The following is a 17,341-nucleotide window of genomic DNA, read 5'->3' as shown; positions in this document are numbered from 1 at the left end:
TTCTATTTTCTGTTTTTCGAATATATTCCGTAATTGGATCAATAGCCCTACTCAATAATTCAATGTTCCTTAGCAGTCGTTTATCTCAGGGTGCAATTCTGTTATCAATATTTCCAATGTTAGTAGTCTATCGTGTTCTGATCTTAATATCCATAACATTACCAATTATGTAATAACAATGTAACAATTTCCGTGTATGGGCTTTTACTATATAATTGAATATTTTCATGAGCTCTGGCTGATTTTCCAACGCAGTACCTACATAGGGTGGAGCTCTTGTTGTTATTTTTCTTGCTTGTGATTGTTGGACTGTAGACATGGACATCAAAATCCACAAGGATCTACAGTGCTATCGCAGGATCACAGTGCTATATTTGCCTTATAATACAAGAACAAATAGAACAAAAAGATGGATAGGACGACAGAAGCTCACATAGTTGCGCATTATCAGACAGTGGTGTGGTCTCACGGTGGAAGGAATATTTCGCGCAACAACAACAAAGAAAGATTTTGGGAAGTTGTAAATATGATAACCGCCAAGGTCTAAATATGAACGCGGTAAATAAAGAAGAAGAAGAAGCAAATTTGGGCAAAACTAGAAACTTACCTGTAAAAGCTGCCCAGTGAAGGAAGTAGTTTGTCTTGCCAGACATGTTGAACTGAAAACTACAATAGAAAATATAATTTCATAAAAAATATAAATATTTGCATAGTACTGCATAAAAAATATTATATGTATATGTTACAGTTCAAGTTGATTATCCAGTTGGAGTTGACTTTTCCTAGTTCGAGTCGACTCAAACGGCTGGTTTTAGTAAAAGTTGATTATAAATATAAAATGAAGATTTTTATTCAACATTTACTAGTAAAAGTAGACTCCAACTAGTTAAAGTATACTCTTCCCAATGCCATTTAGTAAAAGTTGATTCACACAAACAACCGATTCTAGAAATTAAATGTTACTGTATATTATGTTCAAATCGTGATATTTATAGTCCAGGCTGTATCGTCGCCCCTGTTAGGTAAATTATTGCAGTTCGATTTTTTTGCACAAACTTACTCAAAAAGAGGTCCTTATAACGAATACACAGGGTGTCAGGTGATACCGTAATCGAAAAATTGTTTAAACAATATTTTTTAAACAAATTCACAAAAAAAATTCACTTCGGACATTTTTTACATCATTAATTTGGGTCATTCAGAGCAAAAGAGGTCTTTTGTGATTTTTATGTAAAATTTATTGTTCTCGAGTTATACGCGATTTAAAATTTGAAAAATGCGAAAATGTCCATTTTCAAGGCTTAATAACTCAGTTAAAAATTATTATTACGAAAGTCAGAAAGTCACAAAATCAAATTTTAACGACCCTACAAGGTACTGAAGAAATATTTGTCATTATTGTATTACTAAGCTGTTTTTTTTAATTATTAACAATGAGTGCTAGGGGCGTATTGAGGCAGATGTCAATATGAGTGCGACTGAGATGCACCATTGGACGGTCGGAATGGAGGACCTTACTCGCACTCACATTGACGCCCGCCTCAATACGATTTTAGCGCTCATTGTTGATAATTAAAAATAACAGCTTAGTAATAAAATATTGACAAAAATTTCTTCAGGATCTTGTAGGGGGGGCTTTAAACTTTGATTAGGTGACTTTCTGACTTTCATAATATTAGTTTTTAATCGAGTTATTAAACCTTAAAAATGGTCATTTCGCATTTTTCAAATTTTAAATCGCGTATAACTCGAAAACTATCAATTTTAGAGAAAAATCACAAGAGACCTTTTTTGCTCCGAATGACCAAAATAATCTAAACAAATTTGTCCGGAGTGAAATACTTAGTTATTTATAAAACAGTTCGTGAAGTATGCTTTTTTGCGCACGGACGCGATGTTTAGAGCACGAGCGGGCCGAGTGCTATACATCGCCTAAGAGCGCAAAAAGTACTTCACGCACAGTTTCATACAATATTTTATCTACCAAAAAACAAATAAAAAAACTGCAACTCTTCGTCACTGGAATACATTCCTATTTTATAATTTTTTAGAACTTTGACATTTAAAAATTCAAACTTCTGCCAAACCACAAAACTGTCAAAACTTTTTTTGTAAATTATTGCTCACATGTCATCACCATGACAAGGTGAAAGTTAAGGATATTTGATTATATAAAAGTGTGCTAAAAAACAGTGCGAAAAAGTAAATCCCATTTAAAATACATTATTGCTTCAGGCACACTTTAAACCCTTCATGTACTGCTATCTATATTTACAATTTTCACACAATAAAAACTTATACATAATATGAGGTAGAGTAGATATGAATTATTTTTGTGAATTTGGTTAACAAAAAATGGTTAAACAATTTTTCGACCGCGGTACCGCCTGACACTGTGTATTTCTTATAAGGATGTATTTGTTTGAATAAGTTTGTGCAAAAAAATCGAATCAGAATAATTTACCTAACGGGGCGACGTTACAGCCTGGACTAATAAGTAGTTGAAACGGTCAAAACAAAGAGACGCACACTCATCTAAAATGCACGTGAGATTATACTCGTATAAATTGCATAATCTACTTTTACTAACAAGAGTTAGGAAGAGTCAACTTCAACTAGTAAAAGTTGATTTAAATTTTTCATATCAACTTTTACTGCCCGTTTCAGTTGGAGTTGACTCGAACTAGGAAAAGTCAACTCTAACTGAGAATCAACTTGAACTGTAACATATGTTACCCATCTTTCCAATATTAATAAAATAAGTATATTCTCCCTTCTTTTTATATTGGCACTTTATAGTAATAGTGGTAAACCATTGGGGGTTGAAACAATAAAGAAAATATGGCACAAGTTATCGCATATCAAAATAAAGTAAGTATGACAATTAAAAGAAAATAATTGGAAAAAAATTTAATTTTGGCCAATAAAAAAAAGTAGAATGGGGTGAAAAGAAAATATATTCTATTAGAATAAATATAATGTTACGGACTGATATAAATTTTGAAATTATACTAGAATGTGTAAAAAGGTTTAGAGAAGCGAAAATGTTGGCAATCCAGTTGGTAATACTTAAGGTATGTGAAATCTTACTCTACATTCACACTCAAGATGCAGTAGAAGTAAACAAACCGAGACACGTTAACTGTTACAAGGGGCACTCCTGAATCATGATTTAAAATGTGTATACATTGTATATGATGATTTACAAATTTTATACATTGTAAATCATGATTCAGGAGTGCTCTTTATAAGAGCACTTCTACTGCATCTTGATTATGAATGTAGAATAGCCTTACTTGTTTTTTTTTTCTCATTTAGTGCAGAAGGAAAACGAAGAAAAAGTAAAGAAAGGAAAAATAGAATGAAAGGTGATTTGAAGACTGTATGATGTTTGCATTATAAGAATCAGATGATAAAATTGTATTAGGATCTTCAAAAATGAAAAATGAAGATACCTTATACACATATAAATTATAATTTGTATCTATTATCGAGAAGTTAGCCCGCGAACTTTTACGCTGTGAGCCGATCTTGCGTCTCAAAGCGTGTAATTAAAATATCGATTTCGTGGCAAAAATAAACCTACAAACACTTTTCTAAGCTCAAAATGTTCCTTTTGAGTTCTTCTCTCATTAATGTTAATTAAAGTATAAATGTTTATTGTTCAAATTAGCTTAAAACCCTTATAAAAAAATTAATGTACAATTTGTTTAAGAAAATTATAACTTCAAACGCGTATAACTTTAACACAAATTAAGATAAAGACATTTGACTTTGTTTCAAAGTCTATGAATCAAGCTTTAAAATGAGACTTTGTAAGGCTAATTTGCATGCGTAAAAGCCTAGTACTCTGGGCTAATTAGCAAAATACAAGGAAAAGTTATTTACCAGCAATTTTATTGCTGGAATCGAATCTTATTATTGTATGTATTAGTAATATAGATGTGCAAAGTCCGCAGATATTGTGCTACTTTTTTTTATAAACAAAATGGCGCCCGAAAATCGTGTTTTTTCAATTTTTGCTCTATAACTCCAAACATTTTAACTTTACACCAAAAACACCCAAATAAAAATTGACCGCAATTCAATTCTGCACAGAGACGTGTTTTTTCCGATTCAGTTCGACGAAAACTTTCCCCGAAAAAAGCGGGTTTTTCCAACAAAATTTTTAATTTTCAACTAAAATTTTAGATATTGTTAATCAACGATAAGTAATTGTTAATCAATATTTAAATAACTTGGTAATCTAAAAGCCCTTTTCGTATAGATTATAATTCCAGAAGGCCATGAAAATTGAATAAACAGTTTAGCAACAATTGAATTGGTTAATTAAAAATTTACGGTCGCTATAATAACGATAATAATTATGATGCATAAGAATAACTATGATTTTTTCATAAAAAGACACTATACACATCTAATATACTTTACAGAATTGAAATTGGGCTATTTAAGCGGCCTCAGGAATATTTTAAAATTATAAACAATTTTTTGGCTTATAAACAAATAGAATATCTCGGGAAATATTAAACTAAATTAAATTGTGAAAACGGTATTCGAAAGACAGCGGCAGGACGCTTCTGTTAAAGAAAAAACGTTTAATTATGACGAGTGGTTCCTGAGATACAATCGGTCAAAGTTGATCGGAATTTACGGCAAAGATATAAACAATAGGATCATAATCATCACCTTTTTATTTTTGTCCTATTTCTCCACACCAATTTTCATATCTTTAAAATACTCATAACATATATTATTATAATAAAAACTATCGATAATACGTGTGAAAATTGCCAAAAATATCAAAATTCCAATCAAAAATTAGGTTGGAGAAAATGTAACCCACAAAGTTCAAAATCGATATACGTTAAAAAAATGCATTTTCTCGGCTTCCCATGGAGCAATTTCCTTCATTCTTTTTTTGTTCCCTAATAACTCGAGTAGAGCTATCGAACTAACGCATTTTTAAATGTCAAACTTGCTTTTGTTTTGTTATAATAGATTAAATTATTTAAAGAACAGAAAACTATATATATTTTCCAGTTGTAGGCTTTTTTTAGATAAACTTACTACAAGTGTACCTTTTAAAGTTAAAAATATAAATATTCCCATTTGAAAGCTGTATAATTATTTAAACAATTTTTATTTAAACAAATTAAAATTTTGTGTTATAATAAATAAATTAATTTATTATAACAAAACAAAAGCAAGTTTGACATTTTATAATGCGTTAGTTCGATGGCTCTACTCGAATTACTTGGGAACAAAAAAATAATGAAGGAAATTTCTCTATGAGAAGCCGAGAAAATGCATTTTTTTAACGTATCCCGATTTTGAACTTTGAGAGTTACATTTTCTCCAACCTAATTTTTGATTGGAATTTTGCTATTTTTGGCAATTTTCACACGTATTATCGATGGTTTTTATTATAATAATATATGTTATGAGTATTTTAAGGATATCAAAATTGGTGTGGAGAAAGACGACAAAAATAAAAAGGTGATGGTTTGAAAATTATGATCCTAGTGTTTATATCTTTGCCGTAAATTCCGGTCAACTTTGACCAGTTGTATCTCAGGAACTGCTCATCATAATTAAACGTTTTTTCTTTTAAAAGAAGCGTCCTGCCGCTGTTTTTCGAATACTGTTTTTATAATTTAATTTAGTTTATTATTTCCCGAGATATTCTATTTGTTTATAAGCCAAAAAATTGTTTATAATTTTAAAATATTCCTGAGGCCGCCTAAATAGTCCAATTTCAATTCTGTAAAGTACATTAGATAGGTATAGTGTCTTTTTATCAAAAAATCATAGTTATTCTTATGCATCATAATTATTGTCGTTATTATAGCCACCGTAAATTTTTAATTAACAATTCAATTGTTGTTAAACTGTTCGTTCAATTTCCATCGTCTTCTGTAATTATAATCTATACTAAAAGGGCTTTTACATTACCAAGTTATTTATTTATTGGCAATTACTTATCTAAAAGTTTAGTTGAAAATTAATGATTTTGTTGGAAAAACCCGCTTTTTCCGGGGAAAGTTTTCATCGAAGTAAATCGGAAAAACACGTCTCTATGCAGAATTTAATTGCGGTGAATTTTTATTCGCGTATTTTTGGTGTAAAAACACGATTTTCGGGCGCCATTTTGTTTATAAAAAAAGTAGCACATTATCTGTGGACTTTGCATACCTATATTATTAATATATACAATCATAAGATTCGATTCCAGCAATAAAATTGCTGGTAAATAACTTTTACCAAAAATGGCCTATTCTCCGATAATCAGCCCAGACTATAGTTACAATCGGAAAAGCTTCGAAAAATAATTATTTTGCAATTTGCAATTTGAATTTTGCACTAATTTTACAATATTTTTAGTTCTAATTGTTGGTTTAGTAAACGCCATTTTCTTTTATTTTTATTAAGGAACAAATTTTATTTAAAAAAAATTTTATCTCTTTTAGTTTATGAGCCAGAACCTTATAAACAATTTATAAACAATTAAATTGTTTGTAACAATTTTTTGACCAATCGGATCGAAATCCACCCTCGAAATTCGTAATCAGCAGCCAAAATTCCATAAGAAACCGTTGAGGTAGCCCATCAGAATTGAAAAGGCCACGGTGACCTCGGTGGCGTCTAGACTATTAAGGACCTCACTTATCTTGCAAAATCAAATAAAGTATTCGGCCGAATTTAAAAATTTAAAGAATATTGTATAGGAAATTGAAGTTCAAAACGATGTTTTATTTGACCTCCATTGCCATTAAAAAATGTTGGGATGATTCTTACCCTAGCTTGGGGCTCAAAGTAAAATAATCGAAAATAGCGGAAAAATATGCTCCCCTTTAATCAAAAATCGAAGTGTTACTGGGTTTTTCAAAAATCTTGTAGTTACAGATAATGCCTCTGTTTTCTTTTCATCCGTTCACCCTGTATACATTTCAAGACCTTTTATTGAAAAAAAAGAATATTACTCAATGTGCAAACTTCGAATAAAAGGACTCTTACGATATAGTTAATTACTGTGGTAAAGATTGAATAGACCATCCCACAACTTCAGAAAGAACTGGAACTAGTCTAAAACTTTAAATAAATATTCTAATCATGAAAAATGAGGCAAAAAAACTAAACTTTTCTAAAAAGATTATTAACTAAGGGAGATAAACACATAGGAAAGAATAATTTCCTAATAATCACCCACATAAAAAGACAAGCTTAGTAAGAATTCCTAAATAAAAATTATCAAATTTTACAAAATATTAAGGAAGTTTTACGCTTAGTATTTAGTAAAATACTAATTTAAAAACGTTAACATATAGTTTAATATAATTTTCTAGTAGAAAACAGTTAAAGTAAACAATTTTACCTTTAAATCAAACTCAGCTCTAATTGCCTGGTGAAAGGACACAAACAAATTGTGAAGAACTAAATCGATAACTTATTTTTGACGCTAATTTATAAAAAAAAAATAAAAGTACTCATTACATGTACTCCATATTGTCATTTTAAAACAGATCCGTATTTGTCGCGTTTATGGTGTATTCCACGAATATACGATATACGACTGTTTTGGATTATCGCGACAACGAATATTTTAGTGTGCAACATAAGAAGTACGAAAGTATTTTGCTCTAATAATTACTGCAATAAACAGCAATATAATTTGCAATTTACTTTCGTTCTTCATATTTTGCATACTAAAATATTCGTTGTCGCGATAATCCAAAACAGTCGTCTATTCGTGAAATGGGACTTACTTAATTACGAATAACTGGTATGGGAATAGCTAGATAACTTGAGAAAGAAATCAGACTAATGTATTTAAAATAGTACAGCAATTAGTATTATTTTCGATTAGTAGTAGACAACAATTTTTCAGTTGAAAATAAATTTATTGTAACGTTTCGATTTCCCAATCGCTTCAGAACCATATTAAGTAGTACTTAAATTAATGAGCAAGGATGTACAGCTGGTTCCTAAAAAAACTGATACGGCTCTTAAAGCGTATTTGTAAAAAATTGAGCAGTGTATTTTGAAGGATAAATACCAAATACTATGGACAGTCCATAGTCAGGGCCGTCTTAACCCGGGGGTGCAAGGGGTGCGAGGCACCCAGGCGCCAAGTCCAAGGGGCGCAAGCCGAACATTTGCTAAGCTCAAAATTGCGCTTTTTGTCCTTAAAAAACCTAAAAATAACAAAAACATACAAGTGCGCTTTCGGTATTTTTTACAAAGGCTATTAATCTTACTACACCTACAATACGCAAATGTAATACGAAACCCATTTAGTTTATTCCGACAATAATTTCAAAAAGGTGACGCGTAGGTACACTATTTTGACCAATATTGAATGTCGAGTAACAATGAATCACCATCTTGTAAAAATTATCAGTGTATCCGATTCTGCTGATAAAAGTATAATTGCCGTTGGAGAACTATGTATGTATCCCACTTTTAGCGACGCCTTTTATAATAGGAAAATATAAATGCTGATCTTCTAAAACCTAATTTTCTTTATTACGTTTGCGACAAGAAAGACGTTTATTTTACATTTTTAGAAAGACGTGAGAGAAGGGTAGCCACTTAATTTCTGAAAAAAAAATATGTACCTAGATCTAAAAAAAAGCCTTGCTAGAAAGTCATACAGTAGACTCTGTCAATTCTTCAGCAGCAGTTGAACGCTAAAGAAAAAGGTGGACGGCGGTTTTAGAAAGAATTATCGAAATAATAACATTTTTAGCACGACAAAATTTACCATTAAGAGGAACCAGTCAAAGGTTCCATGAATAGGATAACTTTTTAAAATTAATAGAATGTATTTGATAATACGCTATCAGAACACATTACACGAATTGTTGTCCAATCTCCCTTTTTTCTGGAAATCTAATGAACTTTCTTATTTTAAATGGAACAACCTGTATATTTTTTGCGTTTTGAAGTCGTTAAGAAATACTGATTATTTTTTATGTTATATTCCTTATACCTCAATGCCATAATTTCGGAGTTATTGCGACATTTATTTAAAAAAAATTAAAGAAATTATAGACATCAATTTTTTTGGCCCGCTTAGACATTTTCTAGGTTCTTTGGATCATTGGGAATAAAAAAAGGTTTTTTGTAATTTTTCTCTAAAGTTAATCGTTTCCGAGTTATAAACAATTTTAAACTGAAAAAAATTGAAAAATGACGATTTTAAAGGTTCAAAAACTCAAGAAAAAAAATAATATTTGAAATTACAAAGTATCTAAATTCAAGTTAAAACTTTCTTCTATCAGCTCCCTATAAGAATTGTTGGCACGTTTTATTATAAAACATTGTTTTTTATTGTTAATGAAACTCATAAGAGAGGACGGGCGATCGGGCTGCATTAACAACTAAAAAACAATATTTTAGAATGAAATAAGACCAAATCACTTATCGGTAGCTGATACAATAAAGTTTGAGTTTGAATTTAGGCACTTTGTAGTTTCAAAAATAATATTTTTTACTTAAGTTTTTGAACCTAGAAAATCAGCTATTTTCGATTTTTTTCAGTTTTAAATTGTTTAGAGAAAAGTTATAAAAGACCTTATTTATTCCCAATGATCCAAAAAACCTAAAAAATGGCTAACCGGGCCGAAAAAATTTATTTTTAAATTTCCTTTAAAATTGTTTTTAATAAATGTCATAATAATTCCGAAGTTGTGGCATTTAGGTATAGGGAACATAACAGGAAAATTTCTTAGATACTTAAAAACGCAAAAATGAAGAAACGGAAGATTTGACAACAATGCAATTACCACTATAATATCGGCCGCATTAGAAGACCCTGGCTCACAAAAAGCTATAAAAATCGTTTTAGCGGTTTCCGAGAAATTACCGTGTTTCTATACTCTCTCGCTACCCTGTATAATCTTCTGACAAAAGGGGGCGCAAAGATGAGTCTTGCACCCCGGCGCCGTGTATGCTTAAGACGGCCCTGTCCATAGTATTTGTAAATACTTATTATTTACATATTCTCACTGTCACTGACAAATCTTAAAATTTGTCAGATAACTATAACTTATTCTGTTCAACCTCAAAAAATAGCTCCACATGCTAGGAAAGAACTAAAATCAAGAATTGTAATGAAATTAAAAGATGGTTAGTAACTATCTGCCGTAGCGAATCATATATTGTTGAGTTAAGTCGTTTGTTTTAGTCCTTTTAATAAAAATAATAACAAACCTATTTTATCTCACAATAAAACACTGAAAACTTTTGTTTTCTATACTTCCACAAAATTTATTATTTACAACTATGTGACTACAGCTGTTTCGGCAGAGTGCCTTTCTCAAGTGATATAATTTACAATGTGTTTGTCTTTTTAAGTCTCTAACTAAAGAGATTGAGGAGTGGGGAGCTGTTTGTCACGAGTTGGTCATTCAGAATTATATCTGTATTTTTCAGTTTATTAATTTCCATAGATTCTAAAAAGATAGCTTAAGGCCTTTATTTTGGATATGCAGAATTTGAAACTCTTCATTGAAAGAATGATTATGATCTAGAAGGTGAAGTGCGTATGTAGAAGTGTCTGTTTCTCTATTGTTGAAGTTCTCCGTATATCTGAGTTCTCCGTATATCATAAACCTCCCCATACTGACACAACTACACATAATTCATCATCCCATCCTACACAACACAAATTAGCAGCCTACCATAGCATGATACATAGACTGACAGAAATTCCCATGACAAAAAATAACTTCGAGATAGAATTAAACATCATTAAACAAATAGCAGTAAACAACGGCTATAACGAACAAACAGTTAACAAAATTTTAAATCAAAAACTCCATAAGAAAGCCCTGAAGTTAGTGTATCCACTACCACAGAAAGAACCCAGTACCTTCTGCTCTCTCACATATACTGGCAAGATAACAACAAAAATAGTCAGATACATAAAAAAAGAAAGGAATAATACCAGCTTTCAGAACTAACAACAACTTAAGCAAATATATTAAAAACAATAAAAGCCGAAAGAGAAAGCAACTACAGAGTGGTGTGTACAAACTAACTTGTGGTGACTGTCCAAAAACGTACATCGGTCAAACTGGCAGAACTTTTGACAAACGGATAGCAGAACACAAAAGGGCTTTCAACAATAGAAAAAAGACACTTCTACATACGCACTTCACCTTCTAGATCATAATCATTCTTTCAATGAAGAGTTTCAAATTCTGCATATCCAAAATAAAGGCCTTAAGCTATCTTTTTTAGAATCTATGGAAATTAATAAACTGAAAAATACAGATATAATTCTGAATGACCAACTCGAGACAAACAGCTCCCCACTCCTCAACCTCTTCAGTTAGAGACTTAAAAAGGCAAACACATTGTAAATTATATCACTTGAGAAAGGCACTCTGCCGAAACAGCTGTAGTCACATAGTTGTAAATAATACATTTTGTGGAAGTATAGAAAACAAAAGTTTTCAGTGTTTTATTGTGAGATAAAATGAACTTCCATCAAGTAACGGTCGAATCCATCAAACCTATTTTATGTAAAAACTATCATTATATACTCTAAAATGCATGAATTTAAAATAATATCAAAATTTAGACCTTAATAATTATTACAATTTATGAATTATCATATGTAGTCAGTTGTTTGTTGTTTATTTGTTTGTTTTATTATTTGTCTGTCATAATAAATATAGTGATGAGTGCACTAATAACCGGCAAAATAACGCAAAGGATGGAAAACAGAATACATTGCGAAACAAAAAGAGATGATACTAGGTGTAGGTGGAAATTATCGTTATAAACGTATCTATAAATTAACATTACGTTATCTAGTCTCCCACCTTTAGACGTCTGTGACAGGAGTATTTTATTAAATTCTACTATCACAGTGACAGTTGTCATACTATCTGATAAGTCTAAAGGTGGGAAACTATGTAATGTTAATTTATACGTTTATAATGATAATTTCCACCTCCACTAATTTCATCTCTTTTTGTTTCGCAATGTATTAGATTTTCCATCTTTTGCGGTATTTTACCGGTTATTAGCGCGCTCATCACTGTATAAATATAATGTCAGACCAATAAAATACACTGCTCAAAATGATCAAATCTTACTAAGAGTCGTATCAGTTTTTTTAGGAACCAGCTGTACCTTGTACTATTAGTGAATTTTGAAGTACAGCTGGTTCCAAAAAGAAAACTGATACGACTCTTAAAGCGTATTTTGTAGAAAATTGAGTAGTGTACTTTCTTCTTCTTCTTCTTCTTTTTATTTTTGGTCTCGCTGCAAGGCAATTACCAGCACGATTTATAGGTGATATTGATGTAGTCTGGCTCTAAGCCTTATCAAAATCGCTGACTATGTTCTTGTAAAAAGCTTTTGATGAGCTGTGACATAATGAATATGAGTTTAATTATATTTAATATTTTGAAGGATAAATACTTATTATTTACATACTGTCACTGTCACTGCCAAATCTTAAAATTTGTCAGATAACTTCAACCTCAAAAAATGGCTGTTTGTTTGTTTATTTTATTTTTTGTCTGTCATAACAAATATAATATAATGTCAGACCAATCATACACTGCTCAAAATGATCAAATCTTACTAGAGTCGTATCAGTTTTTTTAGGAACCAGCTGAACCTTGTACTATTAGTGAATTTTGAAGTACAGCTGGTTCCAAAAAGAAAACTGATACGACTCTTAAAGCGTATTTTGTAGAAAATTGAGTAGTGTACTTTCTTCTTCTTCTTCTTCTTTTTATTTTTGGTCTCGCTGCAAGGCAATTACCAGCACGATTTATAGGTGATATTGATGTAGTCTGGCTCTAAGCCTTATCAAAATCGCTGACTATGTTCTTGTAAAAAGCTTTTGATGAGCTGTGATATAATGAATATGAGTTTAATTATATTTAATATTTTGAAGGATAAATACTTATTATTTACATACTGTCACTGTCACTGCCAAATCTTAAAATTTGTCAGATAACTTCAACCTCAAAAAATGGCTGTTTGTTTGTTTATTTTATTATTTGTCTGTCATAACAAATATAATATAATGTCAGACCAATCATACACTGCTCAAAATGATCAAATCTTACTAAGAGTCGTATCAGTTTTTTTAGAAACCAGCTGTACCTTGTACTATTAGTGAATTTTGAAGTACAGCTGGTTCCAAAAAGAAAACTGATACGACTCTTAAAGCGTATTTTGTAGAAAATTGAGTAGTGTACTTTCTTCTTCTTCTTTTTGTTTTGGGTCTCGCTGCAAGGCAATTACCAGCACGATTTATAGGTGATATTGATGTAGTCTGGCTCTAAGCCTTATCAAAATCGCTGACTATGTTCTTGTAAAAAGCTTTTGATGAGCTGTGATATAATGAATATGAGTTTAATTATATTTAATATTTTGAAGGATAAATACTTATTATTTACATACTGTCACTGTCACTGCCAAATCTTAAAATTTGTCAGATAACTTCAACCTCAAAAAATGGCTGTTTGTTTGTTTATTTTATTTTTTGTCTGTCATAACAAATATAATATAATGTCAGACCAATCATACACTGCTCAAAATGATCAAATCTTACTAAGAGTCGTATCAGTTTTTTTAGGAACCAGCTGAACCTTGTACTATTAGTGAATTTTGAAGTACAGCTGGTTCCAAAAAAAAAACTGATACGACTCTTAAAGCGTATTTTGTAGAAAATTGAGTAGTGTACTTTCTTCTTTTTCTTCTTCTTCTTTTTGTTTTTGGTCTCGCTGCAAGGCAATTACCAGCACGATTTATAGGTGATATTGATGTAGTCTGGCTCTAAGCCTTATCAAAATCGCTGACTATGTTCTTGTAAAAAGCTTTTGATGAGGTGTGATATAATGAATATGAGTTTAATTATATTTAATATTTTGAAGGATAAATACTTATTATTTACATACTGTCACTGTCACTGCCAAATCTTAAAATTTGTCAGATAACTTCAACCTCAAAAAATGGCTGTTTGTTTGTTTATTTTATTTTTTGTCTGTCATAATAAATATAATATAATGTCAGACCAATCATACACTGCTCAAAATGATCAAATCTTACTAAGAGTCGTATCAGTTTTTTTAGGAACCAGCTGTACATATACACTAGGTTGTTCAAGTTTTGCGGTTCGATAAGAGAGGGCGTTGCTACTAGCCTAATTTTTTTGTTATGTTGGTATACTCTTTATATGAACGTATGTGAAGTTTTATTTCAATCTGTCAATTCATTCTTTATTTACAAGCCATTTAGTATCGATGTGTCGCAGTATTTTTTACAACGGAAATAATGAAGTATCGCGCAGTGATTGAATTTTTATTTTTGGAAGGTTTAAAGCAAAGGAAATTAATGAACGAATGCTGAAAGTGTAACAGGACTCTCCACCTTCAATTATTACAGCAGAAAGATGACTTGTCAAATTTAAACGTAGTAGTACAAGCCTTGAATACGATCCACGTCAAGAACCTCCAAAAACAGCAACAACGCCAGGAATCTTAGAAAAATACAGGATATAGTATTTGAAATAGAGATTGCAATTGCTGGATCCAGCATCCAGCAATCCAGCTGGATCCAGCGCATTTTTTTACCTGCTGGATTCAGCCAACCATGCTGCATCCAGCAGCGCGGATCCGCAAACGTGTTAAATTCGAAATAGGTTACTTAATGTCTTCATTGGCCTCTTTATTCAAAGCCGTGAGTCGGCAACTTGCCATTCTATTGCGCTAGCAGTAGCTCAGTATGCTGGAAAGATTCAAGAAAGAATTTCAAGAAAGTTTCTAGAATATATTCTAAGATAATATTCTCTGCTGGCGAGTGGACAATAATCCATGAGTTAATCGCCACTCTTTACCTGGTGAAACTGGCTGTAGAAGCTTTTTGCAAAAGAGAGTCCACTTTGATAACGGCCGACACAACCATGAAATTTGTCTTAGACAAACTAAATAGTCAGGACTCTAGCTTTAGTGCCAATCCATCGGAAGCATTACGCAACAGAATCGCGGAACGGCGGCTCTCTGAAATTACAGGTACATTAGTGTACTTACAAAATCCAAAAAAGTATGACGAAAGACTATACAATCCTGATTTTTCCCCATGCCAAAAAAGAATGCATGCGACAAGAGATGAAAAATTTGTTGAGTCGTATAAATAAACAAGTGATTGTGGAAACAGTGCAAGAGGACATAATGGAGGAAGAAAGGTCAACTAATCCGGAGCTTGAACTTGAGATTGAATTGAATCGAGAAAGAAAAAACTTTTTTAACCAAAGAAAAACTGGTTTTCTAAAAGATCACGAAAAGATTTTGGAAAAGGAAATGGCCATTTATGAGACAGAAGGAGTGAAAGGCGATCATTTGTCCATGGTCTATGAGTATTTGATGACCTTAAAACCGACCAGCATAGAGGCCGAAAGGGCTTTCTCCGCAACCGGTTATATGTACAGTTATTTGAGAATTAGGTTAGACGATAGATAAAATATTGTAGCGGAAGAGAAATCTTGGCCGATCCCCGTATAACAGTAAACACCTCGAGAATGACGTAATCGGATGTGCTAGGCCTCGCCGGAGAATTCTGGAAGGTACGTCACGTAGGCGGAACAAGCCGATAGCTAGAGATGGGAGTCGATTGTTCCAGAATAACAACTGGGTATAAATACGGGCATATTTTGTGAATAAGTTTAGTGTATAAGATAAATTCGTCTGTAACTTATATAAATAAAGTCGTATATAAATTACGAACCGCTAGTTTTATTGTAATTAGAAGTAATTACACTAATCACGCTACAGTTGGTGTCAGGTGTGGGTAAGAACCATTGAAGAAAGTGACGAACACAACGATGAACGTCTGGAGGAAATGATACGGAGAGTATTAAGTAATCAGATGCCAAAGAGACGCGAGCCTAGATGTTGGAATTGTGGAGACGTAGGCCACATTCGTCGTAATTGTAAGAAAATCGTACAGCCGTCGGAAAACTAGAGCGGGTCGACACCAAGGGGCAACTGCCGACCTCGAGAACTAGAGCCCCCATAGTAACTGTCAACCTTACGTTCTCCGGTGGAATCCACAACTTATACATCGAAGGTCGTATCAGTAATAGATGTAGATCATTTTTGGTGGATACAGGTGCAACGAGAACTATCGCACGTCCAGATGTAGTACGAGACCATAATAAATTATCACCTGCAACAGTAAAGCTTAGAACAGCGACTGGTGAGCTAATTAATACATATGGCGAGGCTAATATGTCAGTATCCATTGGCCAGACCACAGTTGAACATCAAGTATTAATTGCCGAGATCCCCGACGAGTTCATATTGGGGATGGACGTACTACGAAAAGTGGGGGCAATATTGGATGTTCAAAATGGAGTTCTCAGGATCAACGGTGAAGAGTTGCCCTTTCACGACGACAAAGAAGATGTCATCCGCTTACTAACTACATGCGACGTAACCATACCCGGTAATAGTGAGAAAATTCTGATGACCATGCTTGATGGACACTGCCGAGAGGGAAGTTTAAGGATGGTCGAAGATGTAGAAAATGTCGAGTTCCTAACGGCGAAAACTTTGGTAAAAGTTCGAGATGTCATCCCTGTAAGAGTTATGAATTTAAGGGAAACTGCTATTAAGTTAAGTAGAGGAGCTTTGATCGGACAGTGTGTTCCCGTGGCTTCAATTTGCTCTATGAATACCAATGAGAAATCATCAAAGTCAAAGTATCCAAAAGACCTTGTCGAGATGATCATTGAAAGATGCCAAGACCTTGACTATGAACGAACGGAAAAAGTAAGGTCTATGCTGATAGAGTATCAAGATGTTTTTGCTATTGATAAGAAGGATAAGGGCAAAACAAGCATAGTAACGCATAAAATAAATACCGGAGACGCTCAGCCAATCAGACAACGGCCTAGACGACTTCCATTTGCGAAAAGAGATGAAGCCGAAGAGATTATCAAGGATATGGACAAACAAGGGGTAATTGAACCATCGAACAGTCCATGGACATCACCAGTAGTTCTGGTAAAGAAGAAAGATGGTTCAACGCGTTTTTGTATCGACTACCGCCAGCTCAATGCGGTAACAAAAAAAGATAGTTATCCTTTGCCCAGAATAGACGATACATTGGATACTCTCTCCGGTTCTCGTTGGTTTTCCACACTCGATTTAAAAAGTGGATATTGGCAAGTAGACATGGAGCCAGCCGATCGGGAGAAAACCGCATTTTCGATAGGATCAGGGCTTTGGCAGTTTACGGCTATGCCGTTTGGTTTATGTAATGCCCCTGCCACATTTGAAAGATTAATGGAGGCAGTTTTAAGAGGTCT

The 17,341-nt window shown here is 32.6% G+C and overlaps 1 protein-coding gene across 4 annotated transcripts in view; it reads right to left on the bottom strand.

Moving 5' to 3' along the window:
• The window catches only part of LOC114335899 (facilitated trehalose transporter Tret1), a 39,209-nt gene that overhangs the window by 5,883 nt on the left and 15,985 nt on the right, over nucleotides 1–17,341 (bottom strand). For 3 of the 4 annotated variants that reach the window (XM_028286194.2, XM_050649813.1, XM_050649914.1), the window contains exon 2: nucleotides 608–666. In XM_028286194.2, the coding sequence (XP_028141995.1) occupies nucleotides 608–653 (46 nt within the window). In that variant the 5' untranslated portion in view covers nucleotides 654–666. Of the gene's footprint in view, nucleotides 1–607; nucleotides 667–7,375; nucleotides 7,641–17,341 lie in introns of those variants that run through there. The other variant, XM_028286186.2, reaches the window with a different exon arrangement.

The sequence above is a fragment of the Diabrotica virgifera genome, chromosome 1 (genome assembly GCF_917563875.1).
Source record: "Diabrotica virgifera virgifera chromosome 1, PGI_DIABVI_V3a".
NCBI classification, from domain to species: domain Eukaryota; kingdom Metazoa; phylum Arthropoda; class Insecta; order Coleoptera; family Chrysomelidae; genus Diabrotica; species Diabrotica virgifera.
Note: the sequence above shows the minus strand (reverse complement) of the source record. Positions and strands in the feature narration are given on the sequence as shown.